Raw genomic sequence first — 19,765 nt, 5'->3', positions numbered from 1 at the left:
GCATCATTCTCATCAGAAGCAAATCACGTTCAACTTCTTTAGAATCCAAGCTATACTTGTAATTCTTCTTGGAAGCATCAGAAACAGAAATGGGTTCGAAGTAACGTTCCTGAACATCTGCAGAACTCAAGCTCTCCAAGCTTCCATGGATAAGAGCAGTAACGTTACTCGAGTTGAACAGATTACTCAGTTTGAAAACAGCATCGAGATGAAGAAAGTCACCCTCTTGGGAATGCCCTTTCCCTTTCCCAACCATACAAAGCCTTCCTGATGATTCAGACCAGAACCCATCAAGCTTGAAGACGACTTTGCCACTATCTCTACTGTAATAAGACCCGAACCTGGAGGTTTCCCCGTAGTAATAACTATTACTGCTCACGAACGTAAGAGTAGCTTCAATTTTGATCAACCCAGAAGTCTCTGTCTGGTGTACTCTGTTGGTTTGAAGAGAAAAGGTGTTTTTTTGCCAAGAAGAGCTAGTTCTGAGGATTTTATGGCCTCCTTTGAAGTAACCTGTGTGAAGCTCAGGAAAAGGGAAAGCAGAGGGCTTGAACTTGATGGGAATGGACTCAGGGACGATAGAGGCACAATGAACTTGGTAAGGAGAAGGTGTAGAGGCAGAAGAGATAAAGTTGAAAGAGAAGAAGGTGGAAAGGAAGAGGAGAGTGAAGAGAAGCGTGTTCATTGCTTAAGAACGAGGCAAAGAAAATTCAAGGAGAAGCAGAGGACGATGCAGATGCAGATGCAGAAGCAGAAGAGTAGAGGTAGTTATATACAAGTCGCCCGCCTAGTCCCCATACTAATTATTGATGAAAATTATTAATGCAAAAGCATATTAGGTAAAGAAACAATGCAGAGTTACTGTGAAGTCCGAGATAAAACAAAAAATTATTCAAAAAAATTTAATAACAAGTGAGCAATTGGAATCTGATATTATTTCCTGTTTTGTAATTTGCTATCACAAGCTGCTCAGTTATTAGAAAAATTTTATGTGAATTTCTTCTTAAAAATCTCATTGCAATTCTCCCAAAAAACAATAATTTGATTTATCCATCCTCAAATTTTAGAATAAAAAATTAAAAATATAAACTATTTTTAAAAAATTGAGAAAAAATGTCCCATTAAAAATATTATTGGTGAGAAGAAATTAAGTCAGAAAAGATACAAAAATTTACGAGGTGATTCGTACTAAATAGATTTTTCATAGGAGATTTTTTTTGAATTTTCCCCTCATTTTTTTATTATTCTAATCTTCTTCTTAGTATTTTATTAGGAATTTTATTTTTTCATTGTATTTGATAAGTTGCCATCCATATATTACTTTATTTTAATAGGTTTTGAATATTGGTATGCCTTATAAGAAGGAAATTATCACGTAGCTTCATGCAATTTGTAAGTTATTATCTCCACACCGCTAAAGACGTTATGTGGTTGTAATCAAGTCAAGGTGCCTTTAATTTCAGCCCACGTTAGAAAATTGTCCATGGAGTGCTTAAAAGTCATAATTTCTTGAGAAATTCACATTTAAAAAATTACTCGTGTATTAATGTTCCAAAATTTAGGAAAGTTTTATGTAATTTAGCCTATTATATATTAGAGTTTAAATGTTGATACAACTAACTGCGTCATTATATCAAGAATAAATTATAATATTAACTCTGATCTTTAATATAAGAACTAGTTAACTAATTTAATATATTTTAAAAAACTATTTAAATTAGTTATTTATAATAAATAGCTATTATCTTTCTTAAAATATCCTTGCTAATCAAGTGTATTAACTAGAATTACCATTACTACAGAGACTTGGGAAAAAATGGATAAATGAGAGACAAAATAAATTAGAGTTTTATATTTAGAAACAAAATAAAAATCAAACTAATTCTTATATTAAGAACAGAAAGTAGTACTATATTTGTCAAAAGGTTACTTCACAGGCTAAAATTTACAATTTATTAGAGTGAGAAACGGGCATTTGAGTGGCTTCGTGACCACTAAAGTTGACTTTGAGTCAACTCTAGCAAAGACCCTGGAGTCTAAGAAATTGTCGTGAATCGTCATCCACAAAGTATTTTCCACGGCGTTGAAAAGTCACGGCCACCTTGTGTTTCACAAGTTATTGAAAAAAAGGAAAATTTCATGGATATAGCATCACTCAAATGTCAAACATCGTTTGCTCTCCATCGGTAAATTCCAAACAAATTTATGACCTTGTCTCTTTGACAAAGTCCTAACCAATAGAAAAGGTAAAATTAAACATTTTTGTTAAAATTATTACATTGAAATTAAATATTTTAAGTTGATAATGTTAAATTGAACAGTGTAAAACTTCATTCTATGTGGGCAAATTTTTTACCAATCATTCAAAATCATATTGAATTTGAAGTACTCCTCCGGTCCTAATTATAAGACCCAATTGACTTATTTGAGGAGATTAAAGAAGTAAGTTAAGTTAGTTATTTATAATAAATAAGTGTTGTTATTCCTAAAATATCCTTGCTAATTAAGTATATTGGCTAAAACTATCATTATTAGAAGGATTATCTTGAAAAAAAATGCATAAATATAAGAAAGAAAATGGATTGGGTCTTATAATTAGGACCAAATAAAAAGTCAAATTGGGTCTTATAATAAGGATCGGAGGAGTATTTTTGAATGAATGTCCTAAATTCAGGAATCTAAACTGCAATTTTCTTATATCTTTTCAAACTTGAGTAATTTTGAATCTGTCATCAATATAACCCTGAGTTTCATTAGATAATTTTATACTCATAATTAGCATTATTGATTGGTTTATACTTGAGCCTTTTCTTTTCAGCTGGTATAAATACATGCAGAAGACGCTAATACATTATGCTTATCTTAGGTTCAGATGAACAAGCCCCACTTGTGTCTCCATTTCCACACCAGCCAGTGAGATTACTCGCACATTCCCCATTACCAAATATGCCTAGTGTCATTCTTTTAGACCAAATAATTATATAATGTAGCCCGTTTTACCAATAGGCTTCTCTTCAATCATTTGTTTTTCAGACTTGTTTGCAAATATCAGCAGAGAATAATATAACTCGAACCTTCAGAATAAAAAAAGGGGAATATATATATATATATATATATATATATATATAATAGAGCTGGAAACTTAAACCATGAGTCATACTAACAATGTACTAGCATCATCCGCAACTATATACAATGACCAAAATTATGTGCAGGCATGTTTTTCCAATGTGAACGAACATAAGATGGACCATCACCAGATTTTGGCTATTATCTTGAAATAAAACAGGGAGCTATTAGGTATAGCTTAAATATGCCTCCTATATGTATCAAGTCTCAAAATTGGGCTTCATCAGGGGAGAGTTCAAGTAGCAGTAGCAGGAGCAGCAGCACCAGCAGCATCAGGGTTACAACCTGCTGACATGTTACCTGCTGTAGCCGCCTGCGGCAAGAATTTCTCACACTCCTTAGCTCCAACTTTGGAAAATTCTCCGACAAGCCTATTCACAAATCCAGCTAAGGTTTCCTTAAACTGCCTTGAGCAGCTCCGGTCACCTGCGTCAACATCCTGCACTCCACCTTTGACCAAACAGCCAACTTGAGCACCATCCATGTATGCTTTACACGCCACCAAAATATCATGAGCCCGGGTGCAGAAATGCCCCGCAACAAAGTCCTCGAAATGCTATGGCAAAAAAAAAGGCCATAACAGTTAGATTTTGAGCCCCATAAAGAAGAAGAGACAGTAAGAAGTTTATGGCTATAATGAAGAAAAACACTTGCATGTTCTAGCACTTGCCACATTCTACATCCATGATTTCAAGGATCTATGTAATCTTCAACTAGTTCTGTGTTCATGACTAAATAAATTACATAACGGGATCATGCCCTTTTGATGCTATGCCATATAAAGATAAGTATAGAAATCTAAAACCAGATTTACTACGAAACATGGATGCACTCATAGAGTTATATCTGTCTGAAACGTGCCTGATACTTATAACAGATACAATGCAATACTTTAAAAGACTTTTGAACACATCAGATTTTCTCAAATCACCACATCCATGTCAGTATCCATGTTTCCTAGGAAGCTTATGTGGATAGACTATAGACGTTATGAATTTCGCCACATGCAAAAACCATCCTAGTGACAACTAATGTACCTTGTTCGATGCAGTAAACTCATTTAAAAGTCATTATTTTAACTTATGTCACATACGATCACTCTTCTCACTTGATATAAGCACTTGTGTGCACATGTATAAGTATGAATATGCACAAAAATTGACTAAGGTTTAAAAATTAAGCTTGATATAGTCACTAGAATCATACCTTTGGAGGCTTTCTCATCACGTACATCATCGTCTTCAATGATAGAATAAATGCATCCTCATTATACTGCAGGGACCTCATTTCGCCAGCAGCAGAACCACTCGTATGAGCAAACCCTGGCTCATTAAAATAAGGCTTTGTATTCAAGATTAAACCTTGTATAGAAACAAGAACCTGTAGAATTGTTGAAACACCAGGAAGCCACTTCTCATTCTTATCGCCAGACCAAGTATTAAGCAGACTGAGGCATACTTTGCCGCAGTTATACAAATTTGGGTTGATCCTAACACCACCAGAGTGGTAGTGGACTTCCTGCCATGAAATTTCCCATAAGCAAGACTTGTACATAAAGGGAGAAAACATGATACTGAATTACTGATGTCAATAAGATATAGTTGCGTAACTTAAAGGGAGAAAACATGATACTGAATTACTGATGTCAATAAGATATAGTTGCGTAACTTAAACTCCATACCGGTGGCACATTGGGATAGCCATTGGGAAAGAAAACGTCAAAAAAGAAGAGACCGTCATGATAAGGAGTTCCCTCTGCTCCAATCATTACAGCTCTCAAAAGATCCATCCTTGACTCATAAACTCTAACAAATATTGTATCTGACGAAACCAATGAGGAGACGAAGAAGAAACAGTGAGACATATTGCAAAGAATATAGTAAAAGGTTGCACACTGTAATCTACAATACCCAGTTACAGCTATTTTTAACACTGCTTCAGGCACCCAGCGTATTTCAATTATAATAATAACATGACATTATTTCAAATGCATACATTCCAAGTGGCTTATGGATCTAAAAGGTTCTCGCTTCAATCTCAACAACAAAGATGGAAACCAGAGACATACAAGTGTCCGAGGATCATCAGCTTGAAAAGAAAACCAGAAACAAAAGATATACAATTAGAAAAATATCAGTTACATTTTGTAACTAACAGTAACACTTAAAATACACTTACCAGGCAAGTCCTTCTCAAGAATTCTCCACTCTTCCTGAATTTTCTTTGACCAATTCTTTGAATGCTGTCAGAAAAATCACTTAATGAAAAACCAAAATATTAAGATCAGAACTGAAAGAGACTGTTCCTTGGAAACTAAACTACCTGCTTCAAGGAATAACTTTTGCCATTATAGTAATGGTCTGAAGTGTCTTCAACTGTGTCAAACTGTTTAAAATGTTGGAATTTCCTCAAGATTTCATCCCTATCTTCATCAGATATTGTAACAACCGGGGCAGTAGTAGTAGTTTCATTCTTTTCATCATTGGCATAATTGTGAATCCAAGCATTACCAAACATTGGCGGAAGAGGGCCATCAAGAGGATCAAATGGATAATAAAAGCCTAAATTATCTGAATGGTCTGTAAAAGGCGGGTTAGGAGGTTTCTTCCACATATTAGAGTTTGCTGATTCCAATCCAGGAATATGATATGACCCTTCAAAAGGTGGAAAGAAATTTGAATGGAACAAAACATCTTTCCCATGTGCCTTTTTTGCACTTTTAACTTTGCCCCAATGAGGAGGTTCACCTCCAGGTGGCAGCTTCAAGGGCTCTGACTTGTGTGCTGAAGAATCACTTTGAAAATCACCTAAAACAGAAAGCTTCTTCTTGCGACTGAAAGGTCCTTTGAACCAATGAGGCTTAGATGAATCTGCCCCTAGTGCTAGATTCAAGTTCAGCTTAAGCCCATCAAGTTGTGAAAAAGTTGATTGCTTTTTACCAAGAGCAGCTTCAGTATGCAACTGAGAAGACAAGTTTTGAGGAGGAGGATTGACAGCAGCATTTTTTGTTTGTGAACTAGAACTACATACTGGAGTTTCTTGGATGAGGTCAGAAGATTCTATTGCCCACGAAAGCTGAGATAAGTCTGTCATATGAGAACTTTTAGCATCTAACTGCATATTACCCCAAGGATTCGAAGAACTACTTCCAGATTTCTTCAAATCTATATCAAAATTTGACATCCAGGGTATGGGTGCCTCAATTCCAGCAGGTATATTCACACTGTCAAAGTGTGCCTGTAACATGGCGTACTCATCTACATCCATGAAATCATCAGCAAAATGATCGTTGTAGTCATCATCATCATTTGATAGATCAGAACTGTGACCATCGACATTGATTATATTATGTGATACTGAAGCATAACCACTGGAGGACTCAAGCCCACTAGCTGGCCCAAATTGTTCCAGAGTAGGAGGGGGACAAACATCATCAGACATCTCCTGAAAAGGAAACCAAGCAAAATGTTAAACCATATTTCATTTTAGTGAAGATAAATGAAGCGGGCGCATGAAGTAGAAATTCTTATTGACAAACCATAGCTAGATGATCACCATAGCCATTATTATGAACAACTTCAATTACCTTTCCCTTGTTGCTTCCGCCAACTTTTTCACCAATAAACACTAAATCAGCAGAGTCTTCATCATTGTCGACGTCAATCACATCACTAATAATAGCCTAGAGAAGTCAAAGAAAACATTTAAGAGTCAGAGATATCTGAGAAAGAAGAGATAGACTCCTAGAGACATCCAAGGAATCTTACACAAACAAGGCAGCAAGCAAGATAGATCCAATGAGCAATACAGAAAACATTTGTACTTTTGTAACTTGTGAAGGAAAAATTTCAGAAATAGAATTATGTAATTAATCAGAGACGATAGCTTTCTATGGGCAAGTTTCATTCACCAGAAACTGTCCAGTGCTGTTTGGAACTATATATCAAATGATAGTCTCCAATATCATATTGAACACAGGATACAAAGGAATATTGCAATTCCAATATTTTGTGTTGGTTCTTGGTCCTCAGCAAACCAGAAAATATCAACTGCGTCAAGAAATAATTCATTTCATACATTTAAGTTGTTAAAGAGAACGAAAGTAAATGGTTATTAGCATTATTAATTTATCTCTAATGCAACCACCCCTTTGCCAAAACCCTTTGGACTTGAAGATTTAATTATAAATATGAGGATAAGCAATGATCAGAACTCGAAAGTCCAAGCTACGTCCTAGAGGCAGAATGTCTCGTGCATTTTCATGGTAGAATAACTATTCAACAAACTCAACAAACTAAGAGAAATTGTTTTGCCTTGAAATTGAGTAATGGACAGAAAAAAAAAAAGAGCTATCGAAATAACAAGGCCACTGATAATGATCAAATCAAATTTGTAAAGAGAACCCCTTCAGCATGTAATCACGAATTAGTTAATAGACACCACTACAGTAAGTTGACAGTGACAAACAAATTCCCTCGAAGATCCCAAGAGGCTAACACACAAATCCAGCCACAACACCACTACACTGCTAAACTGAACTGCTAATATAGCATCCTTCTGCAAGTTTTACTCTCCCATTCAAATAGAGGAATCCATAAAACAAAAACTTGGCCAATGTTCGTGATTAAATTAGCAGTCATACAAGCCTTGCCTTCTGTGGGGCACGTATTCCCAGCATAAGAAGTTAGAACAATGCAGGAAGAAAGAAACAACCATATAAGGAAATTTTGAATCATCCAAGGATAACAGAGATAAGTTCATATGTCCTCAACATCTATAACAAATCATGAGTTAATCGTATCAAGTAGCACAGTCTACAAAGTTTATTTCAAAAGAAAAGGAATTCATGTTGAAATATAGCCCACCAAACATAATGTTTACCAATGGACATGATTGCGAGCAAAACCCTTAAAAATTATTATCATAGGTACAGTGACATGTATAGTAAATCCTCACTACAGCAAGAGTCCAGGATTGCCACAAGAGTCCCTAAACGTCGACCACTTTAAGGGAAAATAGTGCAATCCCTATTCAAGATTTGAAATAAACAACCCAGATTAATATACCAGGCGAACAATACTGGGAACTTTCAACAAATGCCCAGAACTTCCAGTGGTACGATCAAGCATTCTCAACTCACTAATTCAACTCATTTCAAGACGTCCCTGGCAATAATAGATTAAACAAAGTTCACACATAGCGACCATAAATATAAAGCGAGAAAATTTGGGGACCGTGACTACGAATTCATAGCAAAGATGAATTACGGGTCAACACAAAGCATTAGCAATCGACATAAATTCTGAACACCCATAACAGAAAGATAAAATATTTGCACAATTTTTCAGACCCATGAAGCAAAAACATCCGAAATTTGTCAGAAAACATGTACTTTACAGACCGGTTCTACCTTCTGTTTCATCAGTTTCGTAGGGCGATGAATTGGGGGAGGAATTTCCACAACCTCAGGGTCCATCAACACCGAATTGCTACCTGAATATACTCTCCTCCTGCTTAGAGCGAAAAGAAAACACAAAAGATTCTGCGAAAGTGTGAGGAGAGAGTGTTCATGCGGGTTTCATGGGACGAAATAATAATAAAAACAAAAACAACAATAATAGAGAGAGAAAAGGACTTGGAATTCCGAAACGAATATTGGGGCAGCGGCGGCAGCTCGATTGATCGGCTCATTATAGAGCTTGAAGTGAAAAGTTTCTTCCCGGAGGAATCAACCCCCACTATCAGCGACTTAGCCGCTGAAATTTAAAGGTAAATCGGTTTGATCTCATGCGGGGGGAAAAAAAAATCTTTTCGGGCAGGAAAAGAAAGAAAAAGACACAACGACACTCGTAGTGAGAAATAGCATAGGAAGAGCAAAGAACAGCCTTTTATGGCTTCGCGCCTTCACCGTATGATTTATGAAGAAGCAGTGCATCGACATAGATGGTGACGAAACCGGATTGTCATTTTCAGAAAAAAGGCGCGACTTTCCAATAATTTACGTTCGTGCCACTACATGGTGATCAATTGCGCCCGATACTTCCGCGGTTAGTTTTGTTTTCGGCCCAATTTATTCTAATTATAATTATACTCTTCATGATTTTGTGATCCACCTCGTTAAGGTTTTGCATGAAACCGGTCGGTGGCGCGTTCAGTAATTTATTATTTTTTTAATGAATATATTGATGATTTTACTTAATATAAGAGATAGTTCATGCATTTAAAATGAAACATAAATTAGTTGCATGAATATCTATTTATCACTTATGAATATTGCCCCCTCTTCCAATTATTATTAATGCACTCGTGTGTGTATTAATGATTTGGATTCACTTGCTTGAATTGGTAAATCAATGCATGTTTACAAATTAAATACTATATGGATTTTTTTAATTAGAAAATTGCCTGTTTAGCTTTTTCTGATGAAGAAATCACTTTTTTGTTAAGAAATTATGATCCTTGTTTGAAAAAAGTATTGCTTGCTGTGATGAAAGTTATGGGGAAGTAAAACTTAAAGAGTTAGATGATTTATTTTAACATTGTTAAAAAAATTATAAGGGGTCAGCTTGGTTCTCAGCAAAATTTATCGGGTTTTTTCTTTAAAGCAACAAAATTTATACTTGTTTTTTTTTTTCAACTTCCTAAAAAGTTTAGAGCGCTTTTAAATAAATATATTATTTTTTAATGCTAAAATAGAGCTTTTTTATTGAATTTATTTTATAATTTTTAGGGCTAAGTTTTAAAATATACAATAAATATTAAGAAAAGTTATTTTTCAGAGAAATTGTTTTTGGCCAAATTTTTTCGTAACTCTTCGGGAACTTAATTTTTCAGTGAATTAAGCTCAGAGACTTTTATATTTTTATTGCTCCTCGAGAATCTCCCTGTTTAGCCCTAACGGACCAGCTCCCAAAAAATTCAAAATATGATTTTTGGAAAGGTGAACTCCCCATATATTTTATATTAATGTTCTGAAAATAACAATCTCATAAACATGTAACTACTGGGAAAATGTTTTTGGCATTAGAAATTATTTTTTAGCCAATTTTGATGCAATTAAAATGTTTATTTAAAAAATAATTTCATCTTCTTAGAGTATTAAATGTTAAACAAGCAAAACTACAATGTTGCCTGTATTTTAACTCATCAATTATGAGAAACAATCTAATACAAATGGAAAAAAAAATTCATCGATTATTTTTTCAATGCAAGGGTTTAAATATGAGCAAAATTCAATTTTTTTCAATTTCAAACAAAGCTAATGGCTTAATATAATTTCTTTTTAACTATTGAAATAATTAGAAATATCTTATAAACAAGCAGAGTAAACTTAAATTTGGTAAGTAGTAACAACTATCTTAAATGAAACGAGCGTTATAAGTTTTTGGAAATCTAACTTCAGGACTCCGAAGCACCGAGAAACACTTTATGTTAATATTCCCATAATACCCTTCATTATTAAACCTTTTTATATTTAACATTAAAAATTAATATATTTGTTTTAGAAAAGAAATTTGAAGAAGTCCTAGAAATTATAATGTTAAACAATCGTTTTACAGATGATTTTTTTAAAAAAAATGGATTAAAGGATGCTTGGATTAACTTATTTCAAATTATATTGAGTATATATGACGTGTTTTGTCTTGTAAAATATAAAAATATTTTTTTTAGCTGCTTTCAAACACCTACTAAGTATGATTATTTGAACCAAATAAATTTTGAAAAAATGGTAAGAAATTCCCATTTGGTAATTTTAGTAGTAGTAAGAGAGGCCTGAATTAGAATGTTGTTACTTTCTGCATATGAAATTTTATAAAATACTTGTACTTTTTGTGTATAAAAATATATCATGTTTTTCTGGTTAGTAAAATTTTTTAAGAGAGACCTTTTGCCAAGTTTCCAGTTTTTCAAAAAGAATATTCTCCTAATCACATGCTTATAAGATATTGTGGCACGAATTGGTTATATCGGAAGGAGTTACAATTGATAATAGGTACCCAAAAACTCACGACACATGCTCTATCAGCAAATTTCGATTAAGTATTTGTTTGGATTTTATTCAAAATTAACAAAACTATGGTTTTCTTCAAAAAAAATTCAAACACGCCTTAAAATGTTAAAATTAATTTTTAGCCTAAATCCTTAGTTTTAAGTCATGTATACCAACTCAACAAAATATATTCTCAAAACAGTAAATATAAATTAAATTTATTTAACAATTATTTTTCTCACTAATCCAGACGAGCCATAGGTATTTCAATCTCTAATCCCTTTTTAAATGCGTTCTTCTTATGGGTTTTAGTATAACAATTTTTTGTGGTAAGAAAATTATGCAGTGTTTTTGAAGTTATGCTGATAATTTGCTGTGCCTATTCATCAATATTTGTTTATTATAAACTTATGTTTGGTCATCAAGATGAAAAGATATTCATGTTCATCATCTTTCTATGGTCATTATATAAAACTTGTCAATTTGAAATAAATCATATTATTTATGAGTCTTTACAATTTTTATGGATAAGCTGAAATATTATTTACCATTTATTTTTGGAATTATTTTTTTTTAAAATTACGATCCATTGTATCCATGGCATGAAATGAATTGTCAGTCTAATTCAACTTAGTCGGCTCGTCAGGAAATGAAAGGGACAAAATTTCGTTAAGTCAAACTAAGAAGGAAAGCAAGAATTTTAAAGCAATAGATTATTTCAATTTGGGCATAGAGAATTTACACTTCATTAGTCTCAGAAGGGAGAGGGAAAAATTTAAAAGGAAAAAAAAAAATGCAACAACACGCGTATTGAAGATTTATTAGTTTTAGATGTCACTTTCCAACCTATAAATTAACGAATTTATCAATAATACAAAATTAAATGACCAAATGCGAAATGATTGGTTGAAGAGGGCTAGTAAAGGCGTTTCAATTTCGTTATTTAAGAAACAAATGCCTTTTTGGTCCTAAATAATAAAATATAAAAATCTTAAATTCTTCTATTACAAATATTGTCCAATTATTAATAAAACCGTTTAAAGTCGATCAAAAGGATTGATTAAGTTTTCTAACAGCAAAAACAATTTTAATTTGAAATATTTGAAGACCCATTTAAATCATTTTATTTGGATTTAGAATTTTTTTGTCCTAAAATAATTCATGAAGGAGTCATAGGCATCTGAAAGAGAGTGATGAAAAACAGGCAATGTCATCATTTCTATAAAAAATGTAATCAATGTTGGTTTTTTGCGGATATTTTCAAATACCGACAATTTTTTTGCGGATATTTTAGGATAAAATATTCTTAACCCTGTTATTTTTAAAGACATGCAGCCGATAATCCCCAAACACCAATATCATCTTTATCCACATGCGCTTTATTCGGACGAACCTTCAGACCATGAAATTCAAACGTTCACATTACTGACTGAGAAAAAGTAAAAGCTGTTTGAACTTAAACGGATCAAAATGACTTTGAAAGTCTATACCCTAACAATTTTGACCAATATATATATATATATATATATTCATTATGAGAAAATAAAATGTCGATTTGAATATTTTCATTTAATTATGGATAAAATAGAAAATTTATTTCATTTTCAGACAACTAATAGCTTAACATCAAAGCTGTTCCAATAAAATAATTAGAATCACCTTGTAATAAGGATTAAAAGAAATGTTTTGGAGATCAGGCAAAAAAAAAGGTATGGGAGAACCCAAAAAAAAAAGAAAGAAAAAGAAAGAAATGTGTATGCACAGCAGTCCACACGTTTTAAGCTGCCATCATTTGGTTTTTACCAAAAGCTCCAGCATAAGCTGCGTATCAAATTAAGGCTCTTGATCTCTTGTATTTTCTTCTTTTGAGAATTGTTATTCAGTTTCATTCCCAAAAAAGGAAAAAAAAAAAAAAAGTAAGACTCAGTGGAATCCTTCGAATGAAAATTGAAGGATCCTTTTCTAGTTTTAAACATGAACAAGATCACATACTAATAAGCCTTTAATCCGAGCAAACAAATTCTTGACGATAACATTAAGGATTACACCTTTTTGCATTCAAAATAAATTCAGTGAATCGTTCGAGGACTGAGATTAGGTGCATCAGTATGTGTGAGTTCAGTTTGCGTGCAGAGTCTACGCAGTGGAAATTCAACGGTCTGCATTGATTTAAAGATCATGCGGTTTACATAACACTTATGTGGACATTGGATCAAGAAAATAATTTATGGCCGTTGGATCCACACTGTGTAGGCTCTGCACAACAATCCCCTTGTGCAGAGAATCAAACCACGTCTTTTAGAAATTTTATATACTTGGACAATTTGATTGGATTTGGTTTTTCAGAAATTATCGGGTATGCTGCCAAGAGGAGAGACACCTATAGAGGCCACAAATGGGAAAGGGGCTTCCCCTTCCGACATTCCATGACACTTTCAAGTACTATACCATGCAGCTGTTTCTCCACATCTTCTATGGATTGGCAAGCATCTACAATCTGCATCATGAGAAACACAAGGTTCAGTTTGCAAATTAAACACTTGCATGGACACCCCACCGCACCAAAACAAAAACTGACTCCAAGCAACAATCCATTAAGCAATTATCATCATCATCATTATTTTCCTTTTTTATTTTTTTGTAAAGAACTATATGGTATACAGCCAACCAATAAGAATAATCTGGATCACATGCTTTACCCAGAGTTTGAAGTGAGCTGCGCTATTCATTACTTATAAATAAATCACTTTATAAATCTAGATTCAGGTTCAAATATTATCAAATCCCAAACGAGGGTTATCCTTCCCAAGTCTTTCTTTTTTTTTTTTTTTTTTTGGTTCCATTTACAAGACTCAAGATATTATCTTAAGAAGCATTGATTTCCTTCCAGCCGATCAAAATGCTGTTGGTATTGTTATCAAGTCTTGTAACAAAAGTATATGATTATACAAGGGTATTTATTTAAATTCTGTGGACTCTTACAAAAGAGCTCTTCCACATGTCAAAAATTACATTTAACTTTGTTTCTAAGCATACAAGACATACAAGCCAAAAGAAACTGAATGAAGGAAATGACCATGCCAATAGTGCAAGATTGACAGCCACAGAAAAGCATTAAAAAACAGAGGCATTTTGCTTTGGGGGAAATCCATGTAAAACGGTAAATTACCTTCCAGGAGGCATCGTGGAGAGCTTTGTAGCTTTCAGCAACTTTCCTTTGAAACTCCAGCTTTTCATATCTCTCACCCCCATAACCTCCTCTCTCTGCAGCTTTCTGACATATTTCCAGTATACAGGGAGTACAAATAAACCAAAAATGAGTTACATGCAAGGACCAGGATCCAACATGCTAACCAACTAACAGTGAAACAAGACATCCAAAAAAAAAAACAAAAAAATCATCTACACAAAATGCAGTGCCATCGGCTGACGCGGTCGACATCAAGCAAGAGTTAGAAGACCGCTAATAATTAACTTAAGCCACCTTTTGGGCCCCCCATAGACTTGTAGGGGCAAGAGCATAAAGTACCAGTAGTATTTGAGGGGAAAGCAGGGGGGAAAAATCCGGCCTGGGAAGATTACATATACACTTCAGAAAATAAGCAAGGTTTCACGTGATGAGATAAATAGATGCTTGAATTTTTTTTATTGTATAAAAAGAAACCTAGAAATTCTAAGACTTCAGCTTTAAGATGGTGTATCGAACATAACCTAAATAAAACATAACCTAACAACCACTATTTAGAGATCATGAGAAAAGATACTCACCTCTGGTGATATGTCAAGGAATATTACAGCATCAGGAGCAAACAAGCCAACCTCAGGTGCCTGCAAAACATAAAATTCAGTTTTCTTTCCAGACAGGTAGCCATTACCTAGTCTGTTCTAACATGGATTGCTGCCCGGCTTAATCGTCATGTAAACTTTTCACCTTACACCATTCAATGTCAAGTCCTTTGGAAGATGAGAAAGCCACTCCAGAATAAGAATATCGGTCAACAATGAGGGTTGTTCCGGCTTTCAGTTTGGTTTCCATCAGTGATCTGCCAAAAAAGCCAGGTTTTGGGATTTAGTTCATTAGATAAGCATATCATAATATAGGAGATGAACTGGTAAAGATGCACAAATAGGGAAAGAAAAGTAGTAGGGGGATCTTAACATTTTATCATGCCAGTCATCGGACTAGATTTCACAAGCGCAAGAATTAATTTTAAATTATATCGCCTTTTGAATTTCAGAGGACAAGGAAGTTAGAAGATTAATTCAGGCGCTTACTTGAGCTAGTACAATGGACCAATTTAAATGCCAAAATCCCTTGGCTGATTTTGTTCTCCTATTTTTGCTCTGCTAGCCGTTCCTCACATATGTTTACTTCAGCTAAATGTTAAGCTCCTATTTTCTTCGAGCTACTAACCGCTTATTATATGCATATAATACTAATCTCATACTCTCTTATCTGTTGGGTTGCCATAATATCCTCTCTGTTGATCCCTAATACCTATTATTAAATATAAAAGCTTGTTTGATCTTGTAGGATATTTGTAGGGGAATTTTCTTTAAGGATAATGACCATCATCATGCTTCAAGGTTCCTAATCCTTACTGTGTTACCACGATGTTAAAGATACTTGTGCATGATGCTGCCTCCATTGCCACTACTACTTTTGGTGTTCCTCCCATTTTGAGGCTAATGGCATAGATGTCGTTCCTACCATGCCATTGCTGCCTGCTTTCCATTATGCTTATGCCTACCATCATCATGCCTCAAGCTTCCATTTCCTCATTGTTTTTCATGTCCCCTTACTTCTGTGCCAGTGCTGACTCACCACTTAAGATTGAAGATTGGATAAATACAAGGTACATATCTAAGCATGTTTACGATGCAAACATGTCCCATATAATCCTAGCATAAGTGCAGCTTTTTTGGCCTAACCCGTGCTTCATATATTCATCCATTATCAACATTCAACAAGCAGCAAGAGTTTTAGAGAAGTGTTCAAAAAACAAAAAACATTTTCAACCCTTCATAGCTCACCACCCCCGCTCCCCCTTTCTTTCTTTGATTTTATGCTTCATATTCACTAAGTGTTAGACTGGAAGTAAACACCTAACAAGCTCAAAACAATGAGTTAATATCCCCCCCCCCCCCCAACCCCAAAAAAATGTACCTAGACAGATATCATCAACGTCACAACAATTTTGCTGTATGATCACTAGAACCATGTAGCCAACTAAATGCAATGTTTTTCCCAGCTCATCCCCAACCATCCATTGCAATGATCATAGATCACATGCATGTGATGATCAAAATTGTTCATTGCAACACCATGGGTCATGCTAACAATGACGAAACAAAGTATGCTCTCATCTACATAAACAATGGTCAATGGTTATCACAAAGAATTACTTGTTTGACTTCTAAGGTTATTATGATAACATTTCTCCTTGTCACAGGCGGGATTCTCGTGCCAGTTATGTTCTCTAGCAACAAAAGAGAGGACTTCCTTTTCATGCTATTCTACTCTCCATAGAATCTTTCACAAGCTTTCAAGTTAATATAGCAATTCCAGTTTCATGAATCAAGAATTTGTTCTATTCCTCTCAAGCTATTCCATTCTCCTAATATAAAAGCCATGGACCCAAGTGCCAAAAGGAAGATTGGTTGAGGAAGAAGGGCTCGTTAAGTGACCAACTTCATACGAAGATTATGGCTTCAGAAACCATTGCAACCAAGCTTTCTGCTCCCAGTCCTCCTTCCTCAAGGTAAATGTTTTCCGGTATATTAGTAATAAAATCTACACACATAGCATAAAATATTTCCTGACTGAAAAACATCAAGTCCTGCACATTAATTAGATAACAAGGACTGTGGATCAATTTAAAAAGAAGAAGAAGAATGACCAACCTCTTCTCCCAACGATTTGCACTAAAGAGAAGATGAATGGTATGATCATCCAATTGAGACGCGTTAGTAAGATAGGAAGATATCATTTGCCCCACATTCGTACTTCTGTCAGGAAACCTCCATAATTCAGCAGAGATCCCCTGTCCCTCCAAGTATGAAACTAATCTGCTACTTTGAGATGACTTTCCAGAACGATCCAAGCCTTCTAGGACGACCAAAGCACCTCTAGGTTCCACTCTTCTGTCTTCTATGTTATGACTAGAATTCGTTTCCATTCTTATCTTCCAAGGACAATACTTGTACGAGAATTTCTTTTGAAAATTCAGTGACCTTCGCACAGCTAAAGATCCAAGATTCCTGTGCAAGAAAATCCAGAATTATAAAAGCTGAAATACTAGGACATATATCCCTTGCTCAATTACTGAGAAGCAATAGAGCAGCACTGAAATTGAAACTAGATATCTTCGCATTTGATTTATGGACAGCCAAGGAAGAGAACAAAAGAAAAGTTTTGCACCCATTTGACTTAACACTGATTCTGGGTTTGGATAATTCTCAAACACAACAGTGTGATAGACATTGGCAGGAGAGCCACGATCAAAAACTGATCTTCAGCAACTTCTAAAGAGCAGCCCAAAAGAAATATCTTACAGTGCTTTAGAAACGATGGTATAAGACGAACAGGGTTATACCCTCAGTAAGCCATTAAACTGGACTAAAATAAAACAAAAGAAATTAAAACGGTGATGATTGCGATCCAATCGGCGAAGAAGACAAGGGGAACAAAGCAGAGAAATGAAGAGCATTCGGAAAATGGGAGTAGTGTATACCTGCAGGGAGAAACAATCGACATCAATATTGTGAGGAGCTCATCACAATTTAGTGTTAACGCCTAATAACCAAATCCCTATGTTTCGCGCCTTGTCTTGAAATGAAAATTTCCCGCGATCATTTAAAACGCTCTCAAGAACTCCCGCGATCAACAAATGGCAAGAGAACTAGGGCAACTAGCATTTAATCAAGTTGGGCTCTCCCAGTCCTCAAAAAAGTTGGGCTCTTGCCCAAAAAATTTATTTCGTTTTTTTTAAAATATATATTAAATAGAAATGAAATTGAAAATTTATTTTATTAATGCTTTATTAAAAAATTTAAAAATTTGTTAAATTTGAATTTTTTTTAATTTCAATAGAACATGTTAGAGTGTCTTATAAATAAAATTTAAAAAAAAGTAAAAATTTTGTTTGATTATAAATATAAAATCTTAATTTATTTTTTCCCAAAAAAAAATTATGTTGTATTATTAAGTAAAACTAAACCACAAACTACCATCCACAAACAATCATACGACAACATGTAGAGTCAATTTTTTTTTTTTTGCTGCGGGTACAAAATGAAACACTTCTTCTATTAGGAATTCGAGTATTAATATACCAAACCGGTTTCTTTTACTAAATCGAACTCCCGTTTGTGTGATCTCAGCATTTTGCCATACAGGAAGAACCATCAATCCAAGTGGTTTACATGAGGTGATCGTTTAAAAACTTGCTTCATCAAACTCAGCCCCGTGTGTGCCAAAATCGTTTTTTCCATTTGCAGTCACAGCACACTCTCTTGTGACAAGGGTGGACAAAGCTTCGTCCGCAGTAGATAATTAAGCATAGAGCCAAATATATCCTTTCCACAATACATAAGCATGGCACCAACCAAAACTCCCCCCAAGCTTCTGCCTCAGCAAAACATCATCATTGATCAAGTTTTCACATATTTCAGCCAATGCCTCACCTATTGAATCCACAATTTCTAATCTATACTCAATAACCTCACTCTCATCATCCATCAGTAACTGGAGGTGATCAGATTTGGAATCCCACGGTCAGAAGTAAATAAAGCAATAGTGGCAATAAGATGAGCAAACATCAATATAATAAGACTTCTAACGACAGCTTGCAATTCAATATTATGATGGCCAAATCCTGATATTCCACAAAATAAGAAAGTGGCCATATAGGTGGTAATCCTAAGATTTGCTGCACAAAAGTGCCCAGTCCCTTTGTTGCTAAAGCGGCAACAACGTTTGCAACTTTCAAGCTCTCCATTAAAGTAAAAGAGGAAAAAAAAATTTCTGGAAGACCACATCAATCTCCATGAAGTCACAAATCATTTAACATTGATTCTCTTTATCTCAGGAATTTATAATATTTAATATTAAAGAGTTCTTTATCCTTCATATCAATGAAAATAGTTTATAATAAAAATAATTAAAGAGTTTAAGAAAAAATACATAGGGCTTGTTGTTTTTTTGTTTTTTGTTTTCTCCTTCTCAAAATAATTTATAAAATTGTTTCTTAGAACAAGTTTTGAAAACAAAAGGCAAAAGAATTGTTTGGATAATAATTTTAAAAAATCATATTTGAAAAAAAAAACCTACAAAAAACCACACTTGGTAAATTATAGTTATCAGTGGTAATGATATGTGATAGATAGTAGGTGAGAAAAGAAAAAAATTTCTCAAAATTTTAAAAATAAAAATAAAAAAACATGTAAAAGTTGTTTTGGTTTTTTAGTTTTTAAAAACATGTTACTATTTTTTGTTTTTGAAAACAATTAACTAAAAACAAATTACCAAACAAGGTTTTTGGTTTTTCTATTTTTAAAAGCAAAAAATTGTTTTCAAAATAAGAAACCAAGCAAGCCCATAGTTATTATAAATAGCTAATTTAATTATTTTTTATTTTAAAAACT

The 19,765-nt window shown here is 34.1% G+C and overlaps 2 protein-coding genes across 6 annotated transcripts; both read right to left on the bottom strand.

Moving 5' to 3' along the window:
- Positions 1–3,101: 3,101 nt before the first annotated feature.
- Positions 3,102–9,022, bottom strand: LOC114748781 (probable ubiquitin-conjugating enzyme E2 26). 4 transcript variants are annotated; one of them, XM_028937237.1, is made up of 8 exons: positions 8,765–9,021; positions 8,531–8,671; positions 6,716–6,811; positions 5,452–6,573; positions 5,308–5,371; positions 4,811–4,950; positions 4,336–4,647; positions 3,102–3,685 (listed from the first exon to the last, which is right to left on the bottom strand). In XM_028937237.1, the coding sequence occupies exons 2-8, from the start codon at positions 8,603–8,605 to the stop codon at positions 3,365–3,367; spliced, it is 2,130 nt and encodes a 709-aa protein (XP_028793070.1). In that variant the 5' UTR covers positions 8,606–8,671; positions 8,765–9,021; the 3' UTR covers positions 3,102–3,364. The 4 variants fall into 4 exon arrangements, with proteins under 4 accessions (XP_028793070.1, XP_028793068.1, XP_028793069.1 ...); XM_028937235.1 differs by having other exon boundaries at positions 8,531–8,639; XM_028937236.1 differs by having other exon boundaries at positions 8,540–8,639; positions 8,765–9,020.
- Positions 9,023–13,149: 4,127 nt separating this feature from the next.
- LOC114748783 (thymidylate kinase) lies at positions 13,150–17,939 on the bottom strand. 2 transcript variants are annotated; one of them, XM_028937240.1, is made up of 6 exons: positions 17,854–17,939; positions 17,024–17,380; positions 15,051–15,162; positions 14,888–14,947; positions 14,289–14,393; positions 13,150–13,616 (listed from the first exon to the last, which is right to left on the bottom strand). In XM_028937240.1, the coding sequence occupies exons 1-6, from the start codon at positions 17,874–17,876 to the stop codon at positions 13,500–13,502; spliced, it is 774 nt and encodes a 257-aa protein (XP_028793073.1). In that variant the 5' UTR covers positions 17,877–17,939; the 3' UTR covers positions 13,150–13,499. The 2 variants fall into 2 exon arrangements, with proteins under 2 accessions (XP_028793073.1, XP_028793074.1); XM_028937241.1 differs by lacking the exon at positions 17,854–17,939 and adding an exon at positions 17,675–17,692.
- Positions 17,940–19,765: the final 1,826 nt, after the last annotated feature.

Source organism: Neltuma alba, unplaced genomic scaffold, assembly GCF_004799145.2.
Source record: "Neltuma alba isolate B1F8T4 unplaced genomic scaffold, ASM479914v2 tig00005819_pilon, whole genome shotgun sequence".
NCBI classification, from domain to species: domain Eukaryota; kingdom Viridiplantae; phylum Streptophyta; class Magnoliopsida; order Fabales; family Fabaceae; genus Neltuma; species Neltuma alba.
Note: the sequence above shows the minus strand (reverse complement) of the source record. Positions and strands in the feature narration are given on the sequence as shown.